Below are 27,229 nucleotides of genomic sequence, written 5' to 3'. Positions count from 1 at the left end.
GCTATTTATGGACTTTAAGGTTCTCCTTGGGGCATACCAGGAGAGGTGGTCCCATAGGTACGAGGGTCGTAGGCCGTGAAGAGCTTTAAAGGTCAAAACCAGCACTTTAAATCTAACCCTGTACTCCAGCGGGAGCCAGTGCAGCTGGAAAAGCACTGGGTGAATATGTTCCCACGGCAGGGACCCCGTGAGGAGCCTCGCTGCAGCATTCTGCAACTGCTGGAGTTTCTGGGACAGCTTCAAGGCCAGCCCCACGTAGAACGAATTACAGTAGTAAAGCCTGGAGATGACCGTCGCATGCATCACTGTGGCCAAGTCAGGGCGGGAAAAGTAAGGGACTGCTTGATGCGGTGAAGGTAGAAAAATGTCACCTTGGCTGTTGCTGTAACCTGCACCTCCATGGAAAGGGAGGCGTCAAGGATTACACCCAAACTCTTAACGGAAGGCAATGGCACTAATTGGTCGCCCACAAGAGAAGGCAGTTGGTCCCTCATCCCCATGCCATCCTGACCCAGCCATAGGACCTCTGTCTTCGAAGGATTTAGTCTCAAACGGCTCCCATGAAACCATTCAGCCACAGCTTCCAAGCATCTGGTCAGTGTGTCTGGGGCTGAGTTGGTGTGGCCATCCATCAGCAGATAGCGCTGAGTGTCATCAGCATATTGGTGACAACCCAGCCCAAAGCTCCGGACAATCTGGGCAAGGGGGCGCATAAAGATGTTAAAAAGCATCGGGGAGAGGATTGCGCCCTGCGGCACTCCACACCAAGGAGTGGCGTTACAACATCTCCCTCCCTGGCGCCACCCTCTGTCCCTGACCAGAGATAAAAGAGCATAGCTATGCCCTCTTATCCCCACGTCGGCAAGGCGGTGGTCCAGAAGATCATGATCAACCTTGTTGAAGGATGCTGACAAATCTAAGAAAATCAGCGGACCCAACCCGCCTCAATCCAGTTTTCTACGGAGATCATCTGTTAGGGCAACCAGAGCTGTCTTGGTCCCGAAACCAGGATGGAACCCGGACTGAAATTGATCTAAAGCCGATGTTTCCTCCAGAAAACTACCAAGCTGTTCAGCAACCGCTCTCTCAATTAGATATGGAAGATTTGAAACTGGGCGGTAATTTGATAAATCTAAAGGATCTAGTGAAGTTTTCTTTAAGAGCGGACACATCACTGCTTCCTTCAGCTCCCCTGGGAATGTCCCCGTGCCAAGGGACAAATTGATAATTTCAACCGAGGGGGATCCATGCAACATCTGGGCACACCCTAATCAGCCAAGACGGGCACGGATCAAGGAGGCAAGTGGTGGGCCTACCAGCTCAGAGGAATCTATCCACATCAGCAGGGAGTATCCGATCAAAATGATCCAACACTGGACCCGAAGACAGTCGAGGGGCCTCCAGTTCTGTCACTGTATCTAAATTGGCAGGGAGGTCATGGCGGAGCAACAGGACTTTCTCTGCAAAAAAGTTCGCGAACGCCTCACAGCTGTGAGTCGAATTTATGCTTAAATTTGGTTGTCCTCCTAAGGATGTTATTGACCTAATTATTCTAAAAAGTTTTGCCGCGCGAGAGCTAGCGGATGCAATGCGAAGTAAGATTTCTTAGCAGCTTTCATAGCCATCTCATAGGCTTTCATAAGCGTCCTATAAGATGTTCTTGAGGCTCTGTCACAAATCCGTCGCCATACTCGCTCTAGCCGTCTGAGGTCCCGCTTCATTTTCCGGAGCTCCTAAGTAAACCAAGGTTTCGGCGGGGTTGCCGAGAATGCTTATGCACGATCTTATTGATGGCCGCCAAGAATCGGTTATTCCAGTCCTCGACAAGGTCATGTAATGAGTCATCAGGAGGAGCAGAGTCCTGCAAGGCCTGACGGAATCTATCAGGACCCATCAGCCTTTGCGGTGAGCCCAAATAGGCTCGCCACCCGAGCAAAGGAGGAGTGGGAAGTCAATCTTGGCTTTCAGAGTGCAGTGATCAGATCATGTCACTTCCACAGGGGGGAGTATGATCACATTTATGCCAGCACCAAAGATCAAATCCAGCGTGTGGCCTGCTTGATGAGTGGGGCCCAAAACAAACTGGGAGAGCCCTAGTGTTGCCATGGAAGTCATTAGGTCCAGAGCCTGTGAGGAGGGGGCAGCATTGGCATGGACGATGAAGTCTCCCAAAACCAATAAGCTTGGGAACTGCAAGGTCCAGCCTGCCACCACCTCCAGCAGGTTTGACAGGGTGGCTGCTGGTGTGCTGGGTGGTCAGTACACCAGCCAGACAGCCAAGCTCTCCTTGGTGCCCCACACGAGACCAACACATTCAATGCCAGAGATCGCCAGTGCTGGCAGAGCTCTGAAAGAGCAATCCTCATCACTGATTATGTGAGGTGGGGCTCACTTGCCCCCTTCCTCATATTTTATTCAAGTGGCAATTTTACTGCACTGTGGTTCGATTCAACTGCAGGTAGAAGTTTGTTGCCTGTTGCAATTGTAATGCATTTACTATCCTGGCCCTCAGTGCTGGATGAAGAGCTTGAATTCAAAGTTCTTTCTGCTGAAGGCTTTGATGCCTACATCAGTCTGAATCCTGGTAAGATGGGGGCATGTTGGTTGGAGTCTAGTCAATTGTTCAGTTTATCGCTATGAAAGGGGTTCAACCCCCCCTGAGAGAACAGGTTCATAGACTAGAGGTGCTCCTGGATCCATCTTAGCTGCTAGAGGCCCAGGTGACCTTAGTGCCTTCTGCCAGCTTCAGCTAGCAAGGCAGCTTTGGCTAATAAGACAGCTAAAGTGGTTTCTGGATCAGGATAGCTTAACTACTGTCATCCATGTTCTGGTTACCTCCAGGCTGATTATAGCAATGTGCTGCATTTCGGGCTGCCCTTGAAACAGTGTCTGGCAAAAAAAATGCAGTGGTTTGACTGCTCATGGGGGCAGGACATAGCCAGCATGTTATGCCACTGGCTGACAATTAGCTAAGTTCAAGGTGCTGGTTGAACAATCAGCCTATATACAACTTGAGATCAATATAAAAGGTAAAGGTACCCCTGCCCGTACGGGCCAGTCTTGCCAGACTCTGGGGTTGTGCGCCCATCTCACTTAAGAGGCCAGGGGCCAGCGCTGTCCGGAGACACTTCCGGGTCACGTGGCCAGCGTGACATCGCTGCTCTGGCGAGCCAGAGCCGCACACGGAAACGCCGTTTACCTTCCCGCTGGTAAGCGGTCCCTATTTATCTACTTGCACCCAGAGGTGCTTTCGAACTGCTAGATTGGCAGGCGCTGGGACCGAGCAGCGGGAGCGCACCCCGCCGCAGGGATTCGAACCGCCGACCTTTTGATCGGCAAGTCCTAGGCGCTGAGGCTTTAACCCACAGCGCCACCTGCGTCCCTTTGAGATCAATATATCCCCTTCCAATAAGCTTTTCAGTTTAGATCTTTTTTTAAAAAAATATTTTTTATTCAATTTCCATTACAAGATTTAAACCTACATTTTCAATATTATCACAAATACATAATTTTGACTTCCTTCAGCTCATCCGCGAATCTTCCGTTTTCTAATCTTCTATCCGCAATTCTAAATTTAACATTGCCTTTTATTTTAAATAAACCTATTCCTTTATTCCCTTTTTTACAGTGTTTCTAATATTATTTCTTCACAAAGCTTCCTGTAAACCCACAAACGTTATTTGCGTATCACAAATGCTTTTCATATAGTCCACAAATTTGCTCCAGTCCATGGTAAACTTGTGATCTTGTCGGTTTCAGATCCTTCCTGTTAGTTTATCTAATTCTGCGTAGTCCATTAATTTCATTCTCCATTCTTCTATCGATGGTAATTCTTCCTGATTCCATTTTTGGGCCAGTAGTATTCTTGCTGCTGATACTGCATATAAAAATAATTTATGGTCCTTTCTATTTATTTCATTTCCAACCATTCCTAACAAAAAAGCTTCTGGTTTTTTAACAGATGTATATTTCAACATTTTTTTAAATTCATTATATATCAGTTCCCAGAAGACTCTCACCTTTTTACACTCCCACCACATATGATAAAATGTTCCCTCTTTTTCTTTACATTTCCAACACTTATTACATACTTTATACATTTTTGCTAATTTCACTGGAGTGATATACCATCTATAAACCATCTTCATCATATTTTCTTTTAATGCAATACAGGCTGTGAATTTAATCCTTTCATTCCACAATTTAATCCTCTCATCTAATTGTATATTATACCCAAAGTTTCTGGCCCAATGGATCATAACCGATTTTACCTCTTCATCTTTCGTATACCATTCTAGCAGCAGTTTATACATTTCAGACAAATTTTTAAATTCATTACTAAATATCTCACTTTGAAACTTTGATTCTTTTTCTGAAAAACCTCTCTCCTTTATCTCCATGTTAAACATTTCATTAATCTGATAGTAATGCAACCAATGGTTTACATGCTCTTTAACTTCCTCATATGGCTTTAACTTCTCATATTGATTTTCTTCACACTCATCACTTCTAATGGAGATAACCAATCGGTATTTTTGGTTCTAATAGGTTTTTATACTGATCCCAGACTTCCAAAAGAGATCTTCGAATGATGTGGTTTTCGAAACCTTTATGTACTTTTTTCTTATCATACCATAAATAAGCGTGCCAACCGAATCTATTATCAAATCCTTCCAAATCCAACAATTCCTTATTCCAGTGTGGTGTAGTGGTTATGAGCGGTGAACTCGTAATCTGGTGAACCGAGTTCACGTCTCCACTCCGCCAAATGCAGCTGCTGGGTGACCTTGGGCTAGTCACACTTTTCTGAAGTCTCTCAGCCCCACTCACTTCACAGAGTGATTGTTGTGGGGGAGGAAGGGAAAGGAGAATGTTAGCCGCTTTGAGACTCCTTAGGGTAGTGATAAAGTGGGATATCAAATCCAAACTCCTCCTCTTCTTCTTCTTCTCCTCCAATTTCATCCACTCCTTCAACCAACAGAGGCAAGATGCTTCATAGTATAGTTTCAGGTGCGGCAGGGCGAAGCCTCCTCTTTCTTTCGCATCAGTTAACAATTTAAATTATATTCTTGGCTTCTTTCCCTGCCATATATACCTTGAAATGGTTTTTTGCCATTCCTTAAATATCATTGCCCCTTTGACTACCGGAATTGTCTGAAATAAAAATAACATTTTCAGCAAAACACTCATCTTTATCGTCGAAATTCTTCCCCAAAAAGATAATTTCATCTTTCCCCACACCTCTAGATCTCTTTTTATTCCATTCCACATTGGTATATAATTATTTTGAAATAAATCAATATTTTTTGGGGTCACCCAAATTCCCAAGTATTTAACTCTTCTCACCACCTCTATCTCTGTCTGTTGTTGCATTCCATTTATTATATCTTGGTCCATATTTTTAGCAATCATTTTAGTTTTCTTCCTATTCAAAATAAATCCTGCCATTTGTCCAAATTGTTCTATTTCCTCCAGTACTGGTCCTTGACACTTTTTACCGGTTCTTCTACTGTTAATACCAGATCATTGGCAAAGGCTTTAACCTTATATTCATTTCGACCAACTGTTACCCCCTTAATTAACTTTTTACCCCCTTAATTAACTTAATTAACTTTTAACCAACTGTTACCCCCTTAACTGGGACGCAGGTGGCACTGTGGGTTAAAGCCTCAGCGCCTGGGGCTTGCCGATCGAAAGGTCGGCGGTTCGAATCCCTGCGGCGGGGTGCGCTCCCGCTGCTCGGTCCCAGCGCCTGCCAACCTAGCAGTTCGAAAGCACCTCCGGGTGCAAGTAGATAAATAGGGACCGCTTACCAGCGGGAAGGTAAACGGCGTTTCCGTGTGCGGCTCTGGCTCTGGCTCTGGCCACAGCAGCGATGTCACGCTGGCCACGTGACCCGGAAGTGTCTCCGGACAGCGCTGGCCCCTGGCCTCTTAAGTGAGATGGGCGCACAACCCCAGAGTCTGTCAAGACTGGCCCGTACGGGCAGGGGTACCTTTTCCTTTACTTTTACCCCCTTAATTAATTTTTCTTTACTGAACTCAGGAGTATTTCCAGTACCATGATGAAAAGTAACGGTGAAAGTGGGCATCCTTGTCTTGTGCCTTTAGCTATTTTAATATTTTATGTTAACACATTATTTACTATCAATTTTGCTGTTTGTTCTGTATAAATTGCTTTAATTCCATTGAAAAACCCTTGACCCACCTCCATCATTTCTAAATTTTTTAACATAAATTCCCAAGATATATTATCAAAGGCCTTTTATGCGTCTACAAATATTAGCATAGCTTGTTTATCATTCCTGTCATTCAGATATTTTCAGTTTAGATATTTCTTAGTTTTGCTTCTTTTCAGCCCTCGGTTCCTCAGGGAGGATGAGTGGAATATAAATGTAATAATAAATACAGTCAAACCTCAGATCTCGAATGCCTCCATTTTGGAATGTTTTGGCTCCCAAATGCTAAAAAACCCAGAAGTAAATTATCTGGTTTTTTTTAATGTTTTCTGGAAGCGAACGTCCAATGCAGCCTCCAATTTAGTGCAGGAAGCGCCTGCAACCAATCGGAAGCCGTGCCTCAGTTGAATAGATTATGTTTGACAACCAAGATTTGAAATAATAATACCATCCCCCTTCATAGATCACTGCCATGCCGTGGGGAAGGGGTTTGAAGTGGAGAGTCATAGTGGAGAGTTTTGACCAAACGTGATCCACCTGGAGCAGGAACCAGCAAGCCACTCCAGTACACCGCCAAGAAAACTCCATGGATAAAGACAACAGGCATATAAAAGTTATGACGCTGGGAGATGAGCCCCTCAGGTTGGAAGGCATCCAACATGCTACTGAAGAAGAGCGGAGGACAAGTACAAACCAAAAGGTCGCTCAGTTGCGCATATGCCTGGAAGCGAAAGGAAAGTCCAATGCTGTAAAGAAAAATATTGCATAGGAACCCAGAATGTAAGAACCATGAACCTGGGTAAGTTGGATGTGGTCAAAAATGAGATGGCAAGAATAAATATTGACACCCTGAGCATCAGTGAACTAAAATGGACGGGAATCGGCGAATTCAGTTTGGATGACCATCATATCTACTATTGTGGGAAAGAATCCCATAAAAGAAATGGAGTGGCCCTCATAGTCAACAAAAGAGTAGCGAAAGCTGTACTGGGATGCAATCTCAAAAATGATAGCATGATCTCTATACGAATCCAAGGCAGACCTTTTAACATCACAGTGATCCAAGTTTATGCACCAACTACTGGTGCTGAAGAAACTAAAATTGACCAATTCTATGAAGACTTACAACACCTTCTAGAAATGACACAAAAGAAGGATGCTCTTCTCATTATAGGGGATTGGAATGCTAAAGTAGGGAATCAAGAGGAACAAGTGGCAAGTTTGGACTTGGAGATCAAAACGAAGCAGGGCAAAGGCTAATAGAATTCTGTCAAGAGAACAAGCTGGTCATCACAAACACACTTTTCCAACAACACAAAAGAAGACTCTACACATGGACATCACCAGATGGGCAGCATTGAAATCAGATTGATTATATTTTCGGCAGCCAAAGATGGGGAAGCTCTATACAGTCAGCAAAAACAAGACCCGGAGCTGACTGTGGTGCAGATCATCAGCTTCTTATAGCAAAATTCAAGCTCACTGAAGAAAGTAGGAAAAACCACTGGGCCGGTAAGATACAATCTAAATCAAATCCCTTATGAATATACAGTGGAAGTGAGGAACAGGTTTAAGGACTTAGATTTGGTGGACAGAGTGCCTGAAGAACTATGGATGGAGGCTCGCAACATTATACAGGAGGCAGCAACGAAAACCATCCCAATGAAAAGGAAATGCAAGAAAGCAAAGTGGCTGTCCAACGAGGCCTTACAAATAGCGGGAGAGAGAAGGCAAGCAAAATGCGAGAGAGATAGTAAAACGTACAGGAAATTGAATGCAGATTTAAAAAAAAAAAACAGCAAGGAGAGACAAGAAGGACTTCTTAAACGAGCAATGCAAAGAAATAGAGGAAAACAACAGTAAGGGAAGAACCAGAGATCTGTTCAAGAAAATTGGAGATATGAAAGGAACATTTCATACAAAGATTACCATAATATAAGACAAAAGTGGAAAGGACCTAACAGAAGCAGAAGACATCAAGAAGAGGTGGCAAGAATACACAGAGGAATTATACCAGAAAGATATGGATGTCCCAGACACCCCAAATTGTGTGGCTGCTGACCTTGAGCCAGACATCCTGGAGAGTGAAGTCAAATGGGCCTTAGAAAGCACTGCTAATAACAAGGCCAGTGGAAGTGATGGTATTCCAACTGAACTATTAAAAAATTTAAAAGATGATGCTGTTAAGGTGCTACACTCAATACGCCAACAGGTTTGGAAAACTCAGCAGTGGCCAGAAGATTGGAGAAGATCAGTCTACATCCCAATCCCAAAGAAAGGCAGTGCCAAAGCATGCTCCAACTACTGCACAATTGCACTCATTTCACATGCTAGCAAGGTTACGCTTAAAATTCTACAAGGAAGGCTCAAGCAGCATGTGGACCGAGAACTTCCAGAAGTGCAAGCTGGATTTAGAAGAGGTAGAGGAACCAGAGACCAAATTGCAAACATGCGCTGGATTATGGAGAAAGCTAGAGAGTTCCAGAAAGAAATCTACTTCTGCTTCATTGACTATGCAAAAGCCTTTGACTGTGTCGACCACAGCAAACTATGGCAAGTTCTTAAAGAAATGGGAGTGCCTGATCACCTCATCTGTCTCCTGAGAAATCTCTATGTGGGACAAGAAGCTACAGTTAGAACTGGATATGGAACAACTGACTGGTTCAAAATTGGGAAAGGAGTACGACAAGGCTGCATTTTGTTTCCCTGCTTATTTAACTTATATGCAGAATTCATCATGCGAAAGGCTGGGCTGGATGAATCCCAAGCTGGAATTAAGATTGCCGGAAGAAATATCAACAACCTCAGATAGGCAGATGACACAACATTGATGGCAGAAAGTGAGGAGGAATTAAAGAACCTTTTAATGAGGGTGAAAGAGGAGAGTGCAAAATATGGTCTGAAGCTCAACATCAAAAAAAACGAAGATCATGGCCACTGGTCCCATCACCTCCAGGCAAATAGAAGGGGAAGAAATGGAGGCAGTGAGAGATTTTACTTTCTTGGGCTCCATGATCACTGCAGATGGTGACAGCAGCCACGGAATTAAAAGACTCCTGCTTCTTGGGAGAAAAGCAATGACAAACCTAGACAGCATCTTAAAAAGCAGAGACATCACCTTGCCAACAAAGGTCCGTACAGTAAAAGCTATGGTTTTCCCAGTAGTGATGTATGGAAGTGAGAGCTGGACCATAAAGAAGGCTGATCACAGAAGAATTGATGCTTTTAAATTATGGTGCTGGAGGAGACTCTTGAGAGTCCCATGGACTGCAAGAAGATCAAACCGATCCATTCTTAAGGAAATCAGCCCTGAGTGCTCACTGGAAGGACAGATCGTGAAGCTGAGGCTCCAATACTTTAGCCACCTCATAAGAAGAGAAGACTCCCTGGAAAAGACCCTGATGTTGGGAAATTTGGAGGGCACAAGGAGAAGGGGACGACAGAGGATGAGATGGTTGGATAGTGTTCTTGAAACTACCAGCATGAGTTTGACCAAACTGTGGGAGGCAGTGGAAGACAGGAGTGCCTGGCGTGCTCCGGTCCATGGGGTCACAAAGAGTCTGACACAACTAAATGACTAAACAACAACAACAACAAAACTGTCAGAGACTGCATCTTGTGTGGGACAGCCTACCAACCTGACAGCTTCACAAATCTCTCTTCTCTCACACACCGAGGGACGATAGAGAGCAGAATGCAAGGGCAAGTACCTGAGGGTGTGGACACAATGGGGGCTGGAGCAGCGGGAGTGGGAGCAGGAGAGCCCAGGGATGCCATAAATGAACTGCAGCAGTACAGCTGGCAGCTGAAATCACAGCTAGATTCCCTCACCGGGCCCTCGGTGAACAAAGACTGCATTTAGAGGCAGAAAGGACTCTCAGAGCCTGTAAAATGCCTGTTTCCAACCCCTCAAAAAACGGAGGTTACCTGGCGGACTATCTTGCCTTTAAAATGGAGCTCTCTATTTTCTGGATGTGAGAGCAGTGGATTTTAAGTCTGATAAGGAGAGAGTGTTAGGATATTTCCGTTCCACCTTAAAAAGGGAGCAGGTTGTTGTGTCACAGCCTGCGTATTTCCTGTTCACAGGATGTTTTCTGTTTTGTTCTCTCTGTGTGTGCCTGAGACATTGAAGCAGGCAGTCATGTTTTTTCTTTGTTCTGACCAATGCTGAATAAATTTGTAAATAATGCTCTCCTGAGTGCACCTTTCGTTGTGCGAACTCTGCTGAAAGAGCGTGCACCAGCCTTGGAATGTGGCATGTTATTTCTGAGGCTCGTGTCGCTAATTGACTGATACTGTATCTACGGGAGATCGGTGGATCGTCCAGAGATGGCGTGGGGGCATGATGCCCTTTGTCTCCCTGGCAGTATCCCAACAACAGGTTTCGGGCCCAGATTCACGGCACTTACAGGACACTGCTGTGAAGTATGTGGGAAAAGCGAAAGTAAGGCCGCGGCAGAGAGACTTTGATGTCCGGCCGGCTAATTGGCCCGGGAGTCGAGCCAAGCAGTCTTCGTGATTTATAAGCTGCCGAGATAAGGTGTTTTTGAAGGCATAAAGGCTCACGGCTCAAGTAAAACCCTGGAATGGAGTTTTTCCAAGCTTCAGATGATGGCACTTAGTGCCCTAAGTTAAATGGCCAAAATTATAAGGCCTGGGCAAGCTGGTGTGAGAGCCTGCTTCGTCAGTTTGGAGTGTGGCATACTGTGTGTGAAGCCCCTCCAGTTCCTCTGACAGATAGATGGAAGGCTCAAGATTCAAGGGCCATAGACGTAATATCCGTCTCTCTGGAGGATATATCAACACTGGCTGGCAACACGACAGCACGTCAGATGTGGAATGCTTTTAAGGTAGCCCATCTGCCGGTCATCTCAGCCCAGAGTTTGACTGCGTCATAGGTCCTGGCTGTTTCCCAGATCGAGAGTGATTGCAGGGATGCCGAGGGCACCGGTTGCAAGCTGCAGGGGGAGCTGACTGTGATGTCATCCCAGGCAGCATTCCAGCCTCCAGGGGGAGCCAAGGAGTCGGCAGCTGAGAGCTCTGTTTCTCATGAGAACCAAGGTCATCCTCACAGATACCGGAAGGCCAGAAGTAAACAGAGACAGAAGCCAGCAGATGGCCCAAAGCGAAAGGGGAGAGGAAAGCCTATGCCAGGGAAAAACAAGGCTTTGTTAGCTGGCACTGCTTCACCAAAGGCCAAAGGCAAATTTGATGGCCAGGAGCAGGGGGGCAAGCAGCAGCAGCCCAAGCCAGTGGAAAACAAGGTTCTGTTTGCTGGCACTGCGTCCCCAAAAGCCAAAGGAAGATTTATTGTTGACTCTGGTGCTACCCGCCATCTATCAAAGGATCGGCACCTGTTTATCTCCTTCACGCCTCAAGATGGAGAGATCCACCAGGCTGATGGAAAGACGTTGCGAATTGCAGGAGTCGGGAATGTGAGTCTGGCAAGTCTGCACACTACCATCAGAGATGTACTTTATGTTCCAGATTCTGCAGACAATTCGCTCAGTGCCCCACAGCTGACTGGGCGTGTCTTTGAGATTTCCTTCAAGAGGAGCGTCTATGTCATCAGGAAAGGCAAAGAGGACATTTTGCATGCAAAGTTTATGGATGGCTTATTCTGTATAACTTATGATGACAATGCTGTTGCTGTGTCTAATGTTGATTCTTGTTGTGTTGCACAAACTAACAAAGTTCTTCATGCAGGATGTATTCACGAGGCGCACAGAAGATTTGGACACATGTCTTGGCAGGCACTGGCGAAGATGCCTGAGTTGGTTCAGGGTTTGAACTCTGAGATTTTGACCAGCTTCGGCCCATCTGAAGCTGATACAGGCTCGTTTTATCTTGAGCCCAAGCAGAGCGTCGTCACACAGCAGAAGGATAAGCAGTATGTGCTACATTCTTAATTTTTATTTACACTCTATGCTGAGAGAATACAAACATGCATCTTGCCACTGTGAGAGCAGAGAAGCAACTCCTCTCGGAAACAAAGAACACCGAGAGAACAGTGAAAAACAGGAAACCAGTGAACGTCACATCCAGTCTCCCATTCCCGTGGGAACCCAACAGTAACTCTGACTGTGGAATGCAAAACAATGTCCCGTGACTGCAGTTGCTGCTCAGTGAGGGAAATAGAAAGCAACATCCTCCCCCTTTCTGTGAACATCACTGGGCAGCGTGTTCATACAATATCAGTACAAACCCAACTTCTGCACATAGGTACAGTGTTGATCCCTTGATACAACCTTGGACAATACATCAGCAGGAATTTCATTACCTGGCATATAGGACACCGTTACGAGTCCCTTCTGAACACGTTCCTTAGCATGTTGCAGTTTCAATTGCAAATGCTTCGTGCTTTGCTTACAACCTTCAGAATTCAGCAAAGCCAAACATGCTTTGTTGTCCTGATAAACCTGGATTGGACATTTGACAGGAATTTTCATGTCTTTGCACAATTGTAACAACCATTCACAATCTTTAAGTGAATAAGACAGTGCATTCAGTTCAGCTTCACAAGTACTTAAGCTAACTGTTGTTTGCTTCTTGCATGACCAATCAAAAAGACCCTGATTGTACATGTAGCAAACTCCAGACGTGCTTTTCCTGTCTGTAGTGTCACTTCCAAAACTTGCATCTGCAAATATCTCAAAACCACCAGACTTCTGATTGTTAAATCTCAGTCTGTAATGCATAGTGCCTTTCAAATAGTGTGCTATGCGTTTCAGAGCTTTCCAATCCTTAACAGTAGGATTGTTGACTTGTCTGCTTAGCAAATTACAGCTAACAGCAATGTCAGGTCTTGAACATCTGGCAATGAAGTTTAGTTTGCCTAGCACACTTCTGTACAGTGTAGTGTCAGAAAATGCTTCTTCAGTGTCATCTACCTGATAACCTGTTGTCTTCGGTGTATCTACAGGGTTAGCATTGTTACCAAAAAGGAGCAATGCAGCAGCGAGCAGCAGCTTCGTCAGCCGGTGCCTGGAGAGTGGCACATTCCTCTTACCTAGGCAGGATTTAACAATGGTAGCAGAGCCGATGGTTTCTTCGCTCCATGAAAGTCTGCAATGAGAGGTTGATCCTCTGCACCTACAGAAATAAGATAATGTCTGTGTGCAGCCAGAAGCTGAACAGACGAGGTGACAGCCAAGCAACAGAGCCCCAAGGTATGAGAATTTCGGGCTAAAAGTGTGAACGCAGATTGATTTATTCTCTGGTTCACGGGAGCAGCGTTTGGGAAAAACAGCTCCGAGAGAGAAGGCTTGCATTCCAGGAATTCTTGTGGTTGATAAGGTTTCCTGTACAAGAAAGGAATGCACAGTTGCTAAGCAACGCCCGTCAGTGTAGTGGAAAACTACTCAAAGGGGCTGGACTGTGAGGCTGAGCCTGAGAGAGGCGAAAAACAACAGTTTGTTTTGGCTAGAATCTCACGAGCTCTTGGAAGGGACTTACCAAAGCAGCCAGCGTTAGAGGTGCCAAGGTGCCAAGAGCGTAAACAACCAGCTATTGGATTTTAGCAGGCTTAAGAGTGAGAGCTAAGGCAAGGACTCAAAATGGATGCCAAGAAGGGGGGAGGCCTGCCTTATCCACCCCCCTAACTAATGACAATTATTCATCTTGGTCTGTCAAGATGAAGGCCCTGCTGCAGAATCAGAGGGTCTTTGAGGTGATTGAGAACCCCATCCCTGCAGCACCAACGCGAGCTTGGGAGTCACAGAATGTGAAGGCCAGGACAGCCATAATTCTGTGTATTTCAGATTCCCAACTTGTGCATATTCAACATTTAGAATACGCGAGAGAGATTTGGGACACGCTGCGTAGGACACATCAGAGAGATGCTGGTTCTTCAGCGTTGTTGTATTTTGAAAAGCTGACCAATCTGAGGGTTGCGCCTGATGGAGATGTTCAAGAGCACCTGACGGAAATGAAATATCTGCGCCAACAGATGGTGGAACGCAATTTCCGTGTGCAGGAGGAAGTGTTTTGCTTCATGATGATAAACAGCCTAAATCGGACTTATAAAACGGTTGCCAGTCAGCTTGGTTCCCTTCCGGTGCAGCAGTTAACCGCGGAGAGGGTGTGTGCCGTGGTGCTGAATGAACATGACAGACTTGCTGCACTGGAAGTGAAGGACAAGGGGAGGGAGGAACGGAGTTCTAACACCCCCACTGCTGTTGCTACTGGAGAGAATGCTGTAGCTTTGAACGTTGTATGATGTTACAATTGTGGGCAGACTGGGCATCTTCAACGGAACTGTAAGAAGCCACATCAGCAGAAAGGAGCCAAGGGGAGCTCTGCGAAGTCTGAGACGTCAGGCAAAAGTCATACCAAGTCACAGGCAAAGCCTGCAAAGGCTTTGATGTCGCTAAAAGCCACACCAGAAGTGGGGAACTCTTTTGTTCTGGACACTGGAGCCACCGTCCATATGTGTTCACACAGAGAGCTATTTTCGACGTTTAAGAAGCAAAGCTTCGCTGTGCAACAGGCCAACGGTCAGGAGCTGGAAGTGACCGGGATTGGGACTGTGTATCTTGAAAGTCTGAACTTGACTATAAACAATGTGTACTTGGTTCCAGAGTTGAAGTTCAATCTGCTGAGCGTTTCGCAGATTGCTAAGAAAGGACTGAAACTGTCCTATGATGCTGAGAGCTGCAAGATCTACAAAGATGGAGAGTTGTATCTTTCTGCCAAAGAGAAAGATGGACTGTATTTGTTGACTTTTGATCAAAGTGATTACATGAAATGTAATTCTTCTGATTCTAACATGATCTCTCTTGCAGGTGTGACCAAGAAGGACGCCAAGCAGGTGACCTCAAGGGTCGACAAGGCATTTCAGCGGGTGTTTGCTGATGTGATTGGTCCTCTAGCACCTTCTAGAGGCAATGCAAGATTTTACCTTGTGTGTGTGGATTCTTACTCAAATTTTGTCTGGATTTATGTTTTGGAGAAACCACAAGAAGCCTTAGAAAGGTTTAAAGAGTTTTGTGACAAAGTTAAAAATATGCATGATGCTAACGTTGATTGTCTTTTCACAGATGAGAAGCCAATTTTTCTTTTACAGGATTTTCAGGAGTTCCTGCAGAAGAAAGGGATAAGACACAAGATTGCTGCTTCCGCAGAAGCGTGGAAGAAAAGTGTCTGTGTAAGGGTGAACAAAGAATTGCAAAAGGGAATGCAGGCGCAAATGCTTAGTTCACATCTGCCACATGAGTACTGGGCGGAGTCGCTATTGTCATATACTTATACGTGGTTGAGAAAGGTTTCAAAAGAGTTGGGAAGTTCTTCTTTTGAGAAACTGTTCCATAGAAAACCTTCTGTTGCCCATTTCAAGGTTTTTGGGTCTCATGTGAGGACAGAAGCTCCAGGTGGAGTAAAGAATGCCAGAGGCATTTTTGTGGGATATGAAAAGGGTCTCTACAGAGTAATTTTGTCTGAATCTGGTCAGGTGATTCTCACAAAATTTCTAGAGAGTGCTCCTGAACAGGAGAGAGTGATTGTTCACACATTTCCCACAGGGGATGATTTGGATGATGATGATTTTATTGATTACAGTGGTACTGATGATGACAGTAGTAGCTCAAAGAGCTCAGTTGACAGTCATTGAGAGGAAATCTCACATAATGGCTAGAGCCTCACAGGTGGAGGACGAACCACTGTTTACAATTGGTACTGGTTCTACAAAGAGTCCAGAGGCTGAACCAGAAAGCAGAGAAGATCAGCACCTCATACATAGGTCTGAGAGAGTTACGAAGGGTGTACCACCCAAGAGGTATTCAAAAGAGTTTGCCAACTTAGCTATTGCATGTGTTGCTGTTGTAAACAACCGAGGACAGGTTGAAGCTGTGTCTAAGTCAGAGACAAAGACACAACAGAGAGTTGCTAGCCAAGGTAATGCAGATGCACTCATTCCTTGGAAGTCGCACAACCAGAGAGGTACACTGGAGAAACCAATGGCGGGTAGTTCCAAGGGTGGAACTGAAACAACTGGGGAATGTTATATGTATAACAACTGTTTGTTTTCTTCTCTGGATCATGCTTTGCTCGCAGCACGCATTGATTCTTTTGGGGGAGGATGTTACCAAAAAGGAGCAATGCAGCAGCGAGCAGCAGCTTCGTCAGCTGCAGGTGGCTGGAAAGCCAAACAGGATGTTGATGTTTGTGACTGTTACCATGGGAAGAAAGGGGCAGTCCATTCACTGTACTGAGCACCGGATGTTAGCTCAGTGTGTCATCTGACCTGTACTGGAAGTACATGGGTGGAGTTATATTCCCTCTGCTGTTGATGTAAAGAGAGTGCAGACATCTTTATTTGTATGGCTGCAAAAGACAGAAATAAAAGCATGTAAATACATTTCTGTCTGTCTCTTTCCCCTCCCTGGGGATAGCAGGGAGGAGAGTGAAGGAGTGGTGTGTTCTTCTCATGTCTGGGAAGGATCGCCGATTACAGACCTCGCCTGTTTTCCTGCCGGGTGTCGCAGGGGGAGGTCAACAAGGAATTCCAACAAGCATCCATCAGATTTAGTTTGCTTAACACATCAGCAATTTTCTGTGACTGGTGTACTAGAATGTTACCGTCTTGATCTCTCTCTATTTCCAGAGATAGGTAGTTGTTTACCTCACCAAGGTCTTTCATGTCAAAGTGCTCTTTCAGTTGAGCTAGGGCGTTATTGTACATTGTGACATCTTTCCAAAAGAACAGAATATCACCAACATAAAATAAACAATACAGCTTCTTTTGCCCCTCCTCTTTGACAAATACACGTGGATCAGCTTTCCCTTGCTGAAAACCTAGAGAAAACAATACTTCAGTGAGTTTTGTGTGCCAACACCGTGCACTTTGTTTGAGACCATAAAGGGATTTCTTCAGAGAACAAACAAATCCCTGTTTTACCTGTACACCATCAGGTGGAAGCATATAAAGAGATTCACCTAGAGATCCATACAAAAATGCTGTATTCACATCATGGTGACTAACGTGTAGATTCTCCTCTGCAGCAAGCTTGAGCATAAGCCTAATGCTCTCATACCTCACGGTGGGTGAGTAGGTCTCGTGATACTCTTCACCTGGTACCTGTGAAAAACCTCTGGCTACCAATCTGGCTTTGTGTCTGACTATCTTGCCATTTTGATCTGTCTTCGCTTTGAAGACCCATTTGCTTCCAAGCAGTTTCATTCCTGGAACTACTGGAACTAGCTCCCATGTTTTGTTCCTCTCTAAGGAATCAAGCTCAGCCTTCATGGCAGTTAACCATGGCTCAGCATCCTTTGAATCCAAATCCTGGATTTCATGGAAACTTGAAGGTTTAAATACCTTCTTGGGGCTTTTAACAGCTGCTACTGCTGTCTTAGCAAATTCATCAGCAAATCTCTTTGGAGGTCTGCCTTTTGTGGCTCTCTGAGACCTGCGAATTAGCCATAGGTCTTCAACACTCTCCTCTTCCTTCTTAGGAGAAAAGTGGCCTATAGTGAACAATGGTTCCTCCAATTCTTGATCAGAGCCTTCAGAGGGTCGCATAGAGGCTTTCACACTCTTGAAATCCTCTGAATCACCTGATTCAGTTTCAGAATCAGAATCAGGACCTTCATCAGTGGGTTTGGGTTGTTGCGGCAGCTGTGGCTGTTGCTGCTGCTGTTGCTGTTGCCTATCCTCAGTCTCATCACTGTCATCAGGATAACATTGGAAAATTCCCACATTCTCCCCCCACTTGGCATTGTACTCAACACTTCTTGTGAGCCTAATTGTCTTAGAGTCAGTCATCATTATTCTGTAAGAACCTTTCTGATAACCTAGAAAGATACCATGCAATCCACGCTTGCCTAACTTGGAGCTTTGTGGTGTGTGAACCCACATGCCAGAACCAAAAATTTTCATGTGTTTGATGTATGGTTTCTTGACAAACATCTTCTCATAGGGGGTACAACCAATCGCTGAGGATAACCTGCGGTTATAACTGTAAACAAAACAAGAGAGAGATTCAGCCCAATAACTCTCTGGAAGATTGGCATAATGCAGCAAGGTTTTCAAACCTTAAAGCAATGTCTGATTTGCCCTCTAACAAAGTCCATTCTGCCATGGCGAGTGAAGACTAGACAAATCGTGTTGAATTCCTTTCTCAGTCAGAAAAGCTTCAAACTGCTGAGAAGTGAATCCCCCCCACGATCAGTGAAAAAAGTCTTTATCTTCTTACCATGCACATTTTCCAACCAAGCACAGAATTCCTTGAACCTTGGAAAAGCCTCTGATTTCTGTTTGAGATTGTACACATAAATATACCTGGAAAATACATCAATGAGAACCATGAAGTACCTGTTTCCACCCAAAGAGGGCGATAGTGGACCAACCAAATCAGCATGAACAACCTGGTATGGTTCTGTAGCTTGCCTACTAGACACCTTACCTTTCACAGCCATTTTCACCTTGTTTGCTGCGCATGCCTTGCACTTCATGTGGTACCTGCAGGGTTTAATAGTCATACCTTCAACCAAGGCAGGCATTTTAGATACTGCCTCAAAATGCAAATGACCAAATTTCCTGTGAAAATCATGAATACATCCTGCATGCAAACTTTTGTTAGAACCTGCAATGCAACAAGTTTCATCCTGCACAACATCATCATAATACAAAACAAACAAACGATCAACATATTCAGCATGCAATACATAATCATTTTTCTTTGTGATGGTGCACTTATTGTTCTTGAAGGAAATGTCAATTTTCCATTCATTTAGCTGTGCAACACTGAGTAGATTGTGTGCAGCATTTGGAACGTAGAGCACATTGTGTATCGACAAGTCCAAACTGTGAAGAACAACAGTTCTGTAGCCTTGACTGGGGATCGTGTGGTCATCCGCCTGGTGAATCGCACCTTCCTGCGGTGTAAAAGACACGAACAGTCGCTTGTTGTTGCAAATGTGTCTGGTGGCTCCTGAATCAATCATGAAGAAAGATCTAGACGTCTTCTGGACCTTTGCAACCTTTGGAGTGAAGTGTGAAACCATTACCTTGTGCTGCGTTGCCCTGGACACTGGACCTTTGCCTTTGCCTTTTCCACGCGATGAGCTGCTCTGTCTTGGCCCTGGGAAATCTGCATTCCCTCTTCATATGGCCTAGACATCCACACGAGTAGCATTTTACTGCCTTCAAAGCTTTGTCTGTGAAGACTCCCCCTTACCCATGCAGCTAGCACCTCGGCGGTCTGCTGCGTTCAGAATCATTCCAGTAACATGGGCTACTGTGATCTGAGCAGTTGGCAGAACAGCAATATGAGTGGCAACGGACTCCCACAAGCATCAGCCAGCCTTGCATTAGCCATCATTGCTGCTTTAAACAAGCTGCGTCTGTGTACAGCTGCTTCCAAAAGCACTTGTAAAAGTACTTTCGGTTTTCAAGCCTCCCAAGCCTGTGAGCCTGTGCCACGGCAAACGGCTTTAAAAGTTCAAAGTCCAGCCTTGGAGCCATTAATTAGGAGCTGGCAGACTGCCCAGAGCATGAGCACATATCTCTCATCAATCTTCTTGATGCGCAGAGCAAATATCGTCCAATCCGTCCCTCTGCCTCTGCTGGCATTCTGATCCTCTGTTTCTTTGTTCCTCTGCCAGCAGCCATTAGTTCAGTCCGATTCCGTTTTTCTGGGCCTGGAACAAAAAATGTGAGATTTTGACCAGCTTCGGCCCATCTGAAGCTGATACAGGCTCGTTTTATCTTGAGCCCAAGCAGAGCGTCGCCACACAGCAGAAGGATAAGCAGTATGTGCTACATTCTTATTTTTTATTTACACTCTATGCTGAGAGAATACAAACATGCATCTTGCCACTGTGAGAGCAGAGAAGCAACTCCTCTCGGAAACAAAGAACACCGAGAGAACAGTGAAAAACAGGAAACCAGTGAACATCACATCCAGTCTCCCATTCCCGTGGGAACCCAACAGTAACTCTGACTGTGGAATGCAAAACAATGTCCCGTGACTGCAGTTGCTGCTCAGTGAGGGAAATAGAAACCAACATGAACATCAAGCCCTGTAAGTTTCACATGAAATGTGTATCTTGTGCAGAGAACAAGGTGAAGGTTGCTCCAAAAGGCAAGGAGTCTAGCAGGCAGGCTTCCAAACCCTACTAGCTAGTCCACGCAGACCTGGTTGGTCCACTTGCGCCCTCTTTGGGTGGAGCAATGTACTTCATGGTTTTAATAGATTCTTTTTCCAGGTACATTCATGTGTTTATGCTCGAACAGAAATCACAAGCGTTTCCTAGGTTCAAGGCATTCTGTGCATGGTTGGAGAATGCTCACAGTAAACGTATCGGCTGTCTCTTCACTGATCAGGGCGGAGAGTTCACTTCTCAGCAGTTTGAAGCTTTCCTGACTGAGAAGGGAATCCAGCATGACCTCTCAACGCCTAGATCGCCATGGATGAATGGACTTGCTGAGCGAGAAAACCAAACTTTGCTTCAAGGCCTAAAAACCTTGTTGCATGATGCCAATCTCCCTGAGAAGTTTTGGGGGGAGGCTTTGTCCATGTTCGTTTATTCCTATAACAGGAGACTGTCATCACCTATTGGTTGTACTCCCTATGAGAAGATGTTTGGTAAGAAACCTTACATCAAGCACATGAGAATCTTTGGTTCTGACATGTGGGTACACACCCCACAGAGCAACAAGCTTGGGAAGCGTGGGGCACATGGTTTGTTCATGGGGTACGAAAAAGGTGCATACAGGGTATGGATGACTGATTCTAAGTCCATTACCATATTTTTCGTCCCATAGGACGCACCTAGTTTTTTGGCGGGGAAATAAAGGAAATTTTTTTTTCTTTATTTCCCCCCCAAAAGCAGGTCGGGGAAACCGAACCAGGTCGGGGAACAGCAGGATGGCGGCGCTGCGCCTCCCTGCTGTCCCCCGAGCTTGTGGGGCTGGCCGATGTCTGTCCGGCGCACAGGGCGCTCTGCTTCAAGTTGCCCCGCCCGCTGTGTGGCAGGCTGCTATCCGCAGTGTGGGGAGCCCTGCGGGGAACTCCCACAGGGCTCCCCACGCTGCAGATGTGTTCCTGAAGCGCCGGGCACTCTGCTTTTGGGGCGCCCATCGCTCCGGGAAGCAGGCTGCTATCCGCAGCCTAGACATCCCTGCGGGACCTCCTGCAGGGCTGCCTAGGCTGTGGATGTCTTCCTGAAGCCTGGAGAGCAAGAGGGGTTGGTGCGCACGACCGCTCTCGCTCTCCAAGCTTCAGCGAAAGCCTGTATTCGCCCCATAGGACGCACCCAGATTTCCCCTTCATTTCTGGAGGGGGAAAAGTGCGTCCTATAGGGCGAAAAATACAGTAAGTTCACAAAGAGTGTTGAGTACAATCCTAAGTGGGGGGAAAATGTGGGAATTTTCCAGAGTTACCCAGAGGAAGATGAAGGTGATGTGAAAAAATCAGATGATGTTCAGGTTGAAGTGGAAGCTGAGGATGATGATGATGATGTTCAGAGTTCAGATTCCAGCTCAGTGGGCGGCGCTGCTGCTGATGTCAGCAACAGTGATGACACAGCAGACTACAAGAGTGCAAAGGCCTCAGTCAGACCATCTGATGCGTCTGACAATGAACTGGAAGAACCACTGTTCACCATTGGTCACTTTTCTCCTAAGAAGGAGGAGATGAGTCCAGAAGACTTACGTCTAGTACGCAGATCTGAAAGGGCGACAAAAGGCAACCCTCCAAAGAGATTTGCTGATGAGTTTGCTAAGACGGCAACTGCTGTTCTTAGTAGCTCAGAGAAGGTGTGGGAACCTTCAAGCTTCAAAGAGGTTTAGGAGTTACCCTCTAAAGATGCTGAGTCTTGGCTTAAAGCCATGAAGGCTGAAGTTGATTCCTTGAATAGGAACCAAACTTGGGAGCTGGTACCGGTAGTCCCAGGAATGCAACTGGTTGGCAGCAAATGGGTCTTCAAGGCCAAGACAGACCAGAATGGCAAGGTTGTCAGACACAAAGCCAGATTGGTTGCCAGAGGTTTTTCACAGGTACCAGGACAGGATTACGACGAGACCTACTCACCCACTGTCAAGTATGAGAGCATTCAGCTAATGCTCAAGATTGCTGCAGAGGAGAAACTGCATGTTTTCCATCACGACATTAATACAGCTTTTTTGTACGGGGTTTTTGGGGGGAGCTGTATATGCTTCCACCTGATGAAATGCAGATACAGAAGGGAATGGTCTGTAAACTTCAGAAATCCTTATATGGTCTCAAGCAGAGTGCCAGGTGTTGGAACACAAAACTCACTGAGACATTGCTTTCTCTAGGTTTTCACCAAGGCAAAGCTGATCCATGTGTGTTTGTCAAGGAGGAGGGGCAAAACAAACTGTATTGTTTATGTTTTGTTGATGACCTTCTGATGTTTTGGAAGAATCAGGCTTTGTACCAAAGCACCCTAGCTCAGCTGAAGGAGCACTTTGACATGAAGGATCTTGGTGAGGTATCCAACTATCTTTCTCTGCAGGTGGAGAGGGACCAAGCACGTAATTTTCTGGTACACCAAACACATAAAATTGCTGATGTATTAACCAGGTTGAATTTGGTTGATGCAAACCCAGCAGACACACCGATGGTGACAGGTTACCAGGTAGATAGTACTGCTGAAGCGTTTTCTGACACTACGCTGTACAGATGCATTCTAGGCAAGTTGAATTTCATTGCTAGATGCTCAAGACCTGACATAGCTGTAAGCACTAACCTGCTTAGCAGACATGCTAACAATCCTACTGTTCAGGATTGGAAAGCTCTGAAGAGCATAGCCCGCTATTTGAAAGGGACTTTGCACTACAGGCTGAGGTTCACAAGTCAGAAGACTGGAGGTCTTGAAATCTTTGCAGATGCTAGTTTTGGAAGTGACACCACGGATGGTACAAGCACTTCTGGAGTATGCTACATGTACAACCACTGTCTGTTTGACTGGTTGTGCAAAAAGCAGACAACAGTAAGCCTAAGTTCCTGTGAAGCAGAACTCAATGCTTTGTCATTTTCACTCATGGATTGTGAATGGTTGATGCAACTGTTTAAGGACATCAGAGTTTCTGTGAAATGTCCTATACAAGTGTATCAAGACAATAGATCCTGTTTGGCTTTGCTGAACTCAGGGAGTTGCAAGCAAAGAACCAAGTACTTGCAGATTAAGCTACATCGTGCAAGAGAGTGTATTCAGAAAGGACTCATTCAGGTGTCCTACATGCCAGGAAATGAAATTCCTGCTGATCTGTTGTCTAAGGTTGTTAACAGAGAACAACTTAAGGTTTATGTACAGAGGTTGCAATTGGGTTGAACCACAGGTACTACAGGTTACACGGAAAGGGGGAGGATGTTAGGATATTTCCGTTCCACCTTAAAAAGGGAGCAGGTTGTTGTGTCACAGCCTGCGTATTTCCTGTTCACAGGATGTTTTCTGTTTTGTTCTCTCTGTGTGTGCCTGAGACATTGAAGCAGGCAGTCATGTTTTTTCTTTGTTCTGACCAATGCTGAATAAATTTGTAAATAATGCTCTCCTGAGTGCACATTTCGTTGTGCGAACTCTGCTGAAAGAGCGTGCACCAGCCTTGGAATGTGGCACGTTATTTCTGAGGCTCGTGCCGCTAATTGACTGATACTGTATCTACGGGAGATCGGTGGATCGTCCAGAGACGGCGTGGGGGCATGATGGCCTTTGTCTCCCTGGCAGCATCCCAACAGAGAGTGCCGTATTTAATTGGCATGTTAGAAGGCAATGCTAAAGGATGGACAATTCCTCTAATGGCAGCCAAACACCGCACCCTCTCAAACCTGGGGGAGTTTTTGGAAACTATGGATGGAATCTTTAATGATCCCCCGCAGAATGTTACCTCTGCACAACAACCGTTAAACCTCCAACAGGGGAGTGATTCTGTCTCCACGTTATGGACTGCATTCAACTTGTTAGTTCAAAAGCTTGGGTGGCAAGCAAACAGTCAGCTTTTGGCAGCCATGTTCTGGGTGGGGTGGAACGAATTGATATTAGTTGAACTGGCAAGAATGCTGCCCATGGACTCTTTGGATGATGTGGTCTGAGCTTCACTGAAGCTTGGACTGAGGCAGCAGCAGTGTAAGTTGGAGAAGAGGCGGCAAGGACGGCCCATGGTTGTGAAAAGCCACATTCCTAACATGCCTGAGCAGAGAGTTGGCAGCATGCCCAGACAGGGAGACTTTCCAGAGCAGATGCAACTGGGCTCAGCAGGGAGGGGGAACCCTGGAACAGCTTGGATGGAGGGGGGCCAACGTCACAAACGTTGCTTTGCATGTGGGCAATCTGGACATTTGGCAAGACAGTGTCCAAGCAAGAAGAATGGGGGTTTTCTGTCTGGGGCTTGTGTCGAGGGAGGTCCAAAATCTAAGGCGGGAAACGGGAAGCCCCAGTCCATGAAGGAGGCTGGCAGCTGGGAAGGAAGTCAGTAAAGAGCCCTCAAATTGAAACAACGGTTCCTGGGATCGTGGTGCCAGTGACACTACAACTTACAGACAGCTGCAGGGTGCAGGTCCAGGGACTCATAGACTCAGCGGCTTCCCTGGACTTTTTAGACTCAGACTTTGTGGAGCAGCAGAAGCTGGGCACGCAGCGACAAGAAGCCCCATTGGAAGTGCAACTAATTGATGGCAGGCCATTGGTGGGGAGGCAAGTTGCCTATGCCACATGGCCCATGGGGGTGGAGTTGTCAGGCCACAAGGAGACAATGATGTTTCACATCACCAAGTTAGCTCACAAAGCATGATCCAGTAATAGCATGGGGGCAGCGTTCTTTAACGTTTGATTCAGCTTACTGCCAAGCACACTGCCTAGGGTTCGAAGCGCCAATAGAGGTAGGAGCCAAGGGGGCATAGGTAGGGGGGGAACTCATGGGGGAGGAGAGCTCCATACCCCCACAGTATAAGGCCTATAGGGATGTGTTCTGTGAAAAAGGAGGCAGATAAGTTACCCACCCCACAGACCTCATGACTGCAAAATAGACTTGGTGCCTGGTGCCAAGATACCCACCTATACCCATCTATATTCCATGTCGGAAGCAGAATTAGCCAATTTGTGGGAGTTTCTGAAGAAGAACTTGGAACGTGAGTTTATTAGGTTGTCATGAGCATCTGGTGGGTCACCAGTGTTCTTTGTGAACAAGAAAGACACCCCAGAAAGATGTCTTGTGGTGATCTACAGAAAAACCAACAGCCTCATGATTCCTAGTCAATACCCCTTGCCACATATTGGTGACCTGCTGGAGAGGTTACAGCCGGTGAAATTTTTTCCAAGCTGGACCTGAGGGGGGCATACAATTTGATACATGTGAGACAAGGAGACAAGTGGAAAATGGCTTATAATACCAGATTTGGAAGCTTTGAATACTTAGTTATGCCTTTGGGGCTACAATTGGGCACAGCCACATGCCAGGTGTTCATCAATCATGTACTGGCAGATTTATTGAACAATACAGTTTTGTGTTACCTAGATGACGTCCTGATCTACTCTGAGAACCCAGAAGAGCACGTGCGACACGTGACGGAGGTGCTGCATAGACTAAGGACACACCACCTCTATGCGAAATTGGAAAAGTGCCAGTTTCATGTCAAGGGGGTGGAATTTGGGGTTATCACATCTCTCCTGAAGGGGTGTACATGGACCTAGCCAAGGTGCAGGCAGTGTTAGATTGGCAGAAGCCAAAGACTAAGAAAGACTCACAGAGATTCTTAGGCTTTGCTAATTATTACCACAAGTTCATGCCCAATTATTCTTGGCTCATGGCTTTCCTTACAGACTCCTCCTACAGAGGAGCAAGAAGCCGTTCTTCTGGACAGAGGAGGCACAAGATGCGTTTGAGAAGCTCAAGATGTGTTTGAGAAGCAGCGGAGGAGTACCTGCACCACACAGATCCACATCGGCCAATGGTGGTGGAGAGGGGTGCGTCAGAAAGTGCCATAGGAGCTGTGTTGCTACAAGAAGACCGTAACGGAGATTTGAGGCTGTGTGCCTTCTACTCCCAAAAGCTGAACGCTTCAGAACAGAATTACACCATTTGGGAGAGAGAATTGCTCACCATAAAAGAAGGGCTGGGGGTGTGGATACATTTCCTCAAAGGAGCACAACACCAAGGGGAGGTACACGGACCACAAGAACTTAGAACACTGGCTAATGGTGAGGCATCTGAACCAGAGGCAAATTAGATTGGCACAGTTTTTTTGCTCTTTTCGACTTCCGAATCTGATGCATGCCGGGGCACCAGGACCAGAGGGCGGATGTCCTGTCCCAGAAGCTGGAGTATCTGGAGGGGGAGTCAGCCACCGGGCTGAGGCATATTCTGAAACCAGAACAGTTACAGTTGGTGGCAGCTCCCATAGTTGAAACTGCAGACTTCAAGAGACAGATGGAAGTGGATCAAATAGTACTCTTCCAATCCTGTATGATGACTTTATCTCCCCCCCAAAAAAATTCCAACCATTCCTCCATGTTTAAAAACAATAAATCCTTCATTTTTATTTTAACAGGAAACTCTCCTCTGTAGTCTTTTATTTTAAAATAATCCATAGTTATTTACTTGTATATTCATTATTTTACACCCAGTTGTATATCTTGCGATCACATTTCCTGTAGGGAAATTTAGCAAGAGAAAAATAAAAGAACTTCCATTTCTACCACTTCCATTCTTTTCCCAATAGCATCACCAGAAGCTTGATAGATTTTCCCTCTAAATTCCCTCCAATTTGTACCCAGAATCCTTTCTGCATCATCTTGTAATTCTTTGCTTTAGAGAGACTAAGCGGCTCTTACATGCAAGGGTATGAACTTCAGTAAACATTGTTCTGAGATGGCAACTTTTTACATTGATTTCTGCTACTAATAATTTCTCATTGATTTTCCATAGGTATTATATTATCAAATGGTCACACCTGGAGGCAACAGAGACAGTTTGGTGTAGTTACTATGCGGAAGTTGGGGTTGGGGAAGAAAGGCATGGAGCACCAAATAGCAGAGGAGGCTCATCAGCTCGTGGAGGTTTTTGCACGTTCAAAGGGTATGTGATGAGGGGTG

General features: G+C 45.7%; 1 protein-coding gene across 1 annotated transcript in view; it reads left to right on the top strand.

Annotated features, from left to right (window-relative positions):
• The window catches only part of LOC307217049 (cytochrome P450 2J4-like), a 62,521-nt gene that overhangs the window by 11,983 nt on the left and 23,309 nt on the right, over positions 1 to 27,229 (top strand). Inside the window, exon 3 of the mRNA XM_079978062.1 lies at positions 27,063 to 27,212. Within this exon, the coding sequence (XP_079834188.1) occupies positions 27,063 to 27,212 (150 nt within the window). The remainder of the gene's footprint in view (positions 1 to 27,062; positions 27,213 to 27,229) is intronic.

Source organism: Podarcis cretensis, assembly GCF_951804945.1.
Source record: "Podarcis cretensis genome assembly, chromosome: 5".
In the NCBI taxonomy this organism is placed as follows: Eukaryota; Metazoa; Chordata; class Lepidosauria; order Squamata; family Lacertidae; genus Podarcis; species Podarcis cretensis.
The sequence above is the reverse complement of the archived record's forward strand: the minus strand, read 5'-3'. Positions and strand labels throughout refer to the sequence as shown.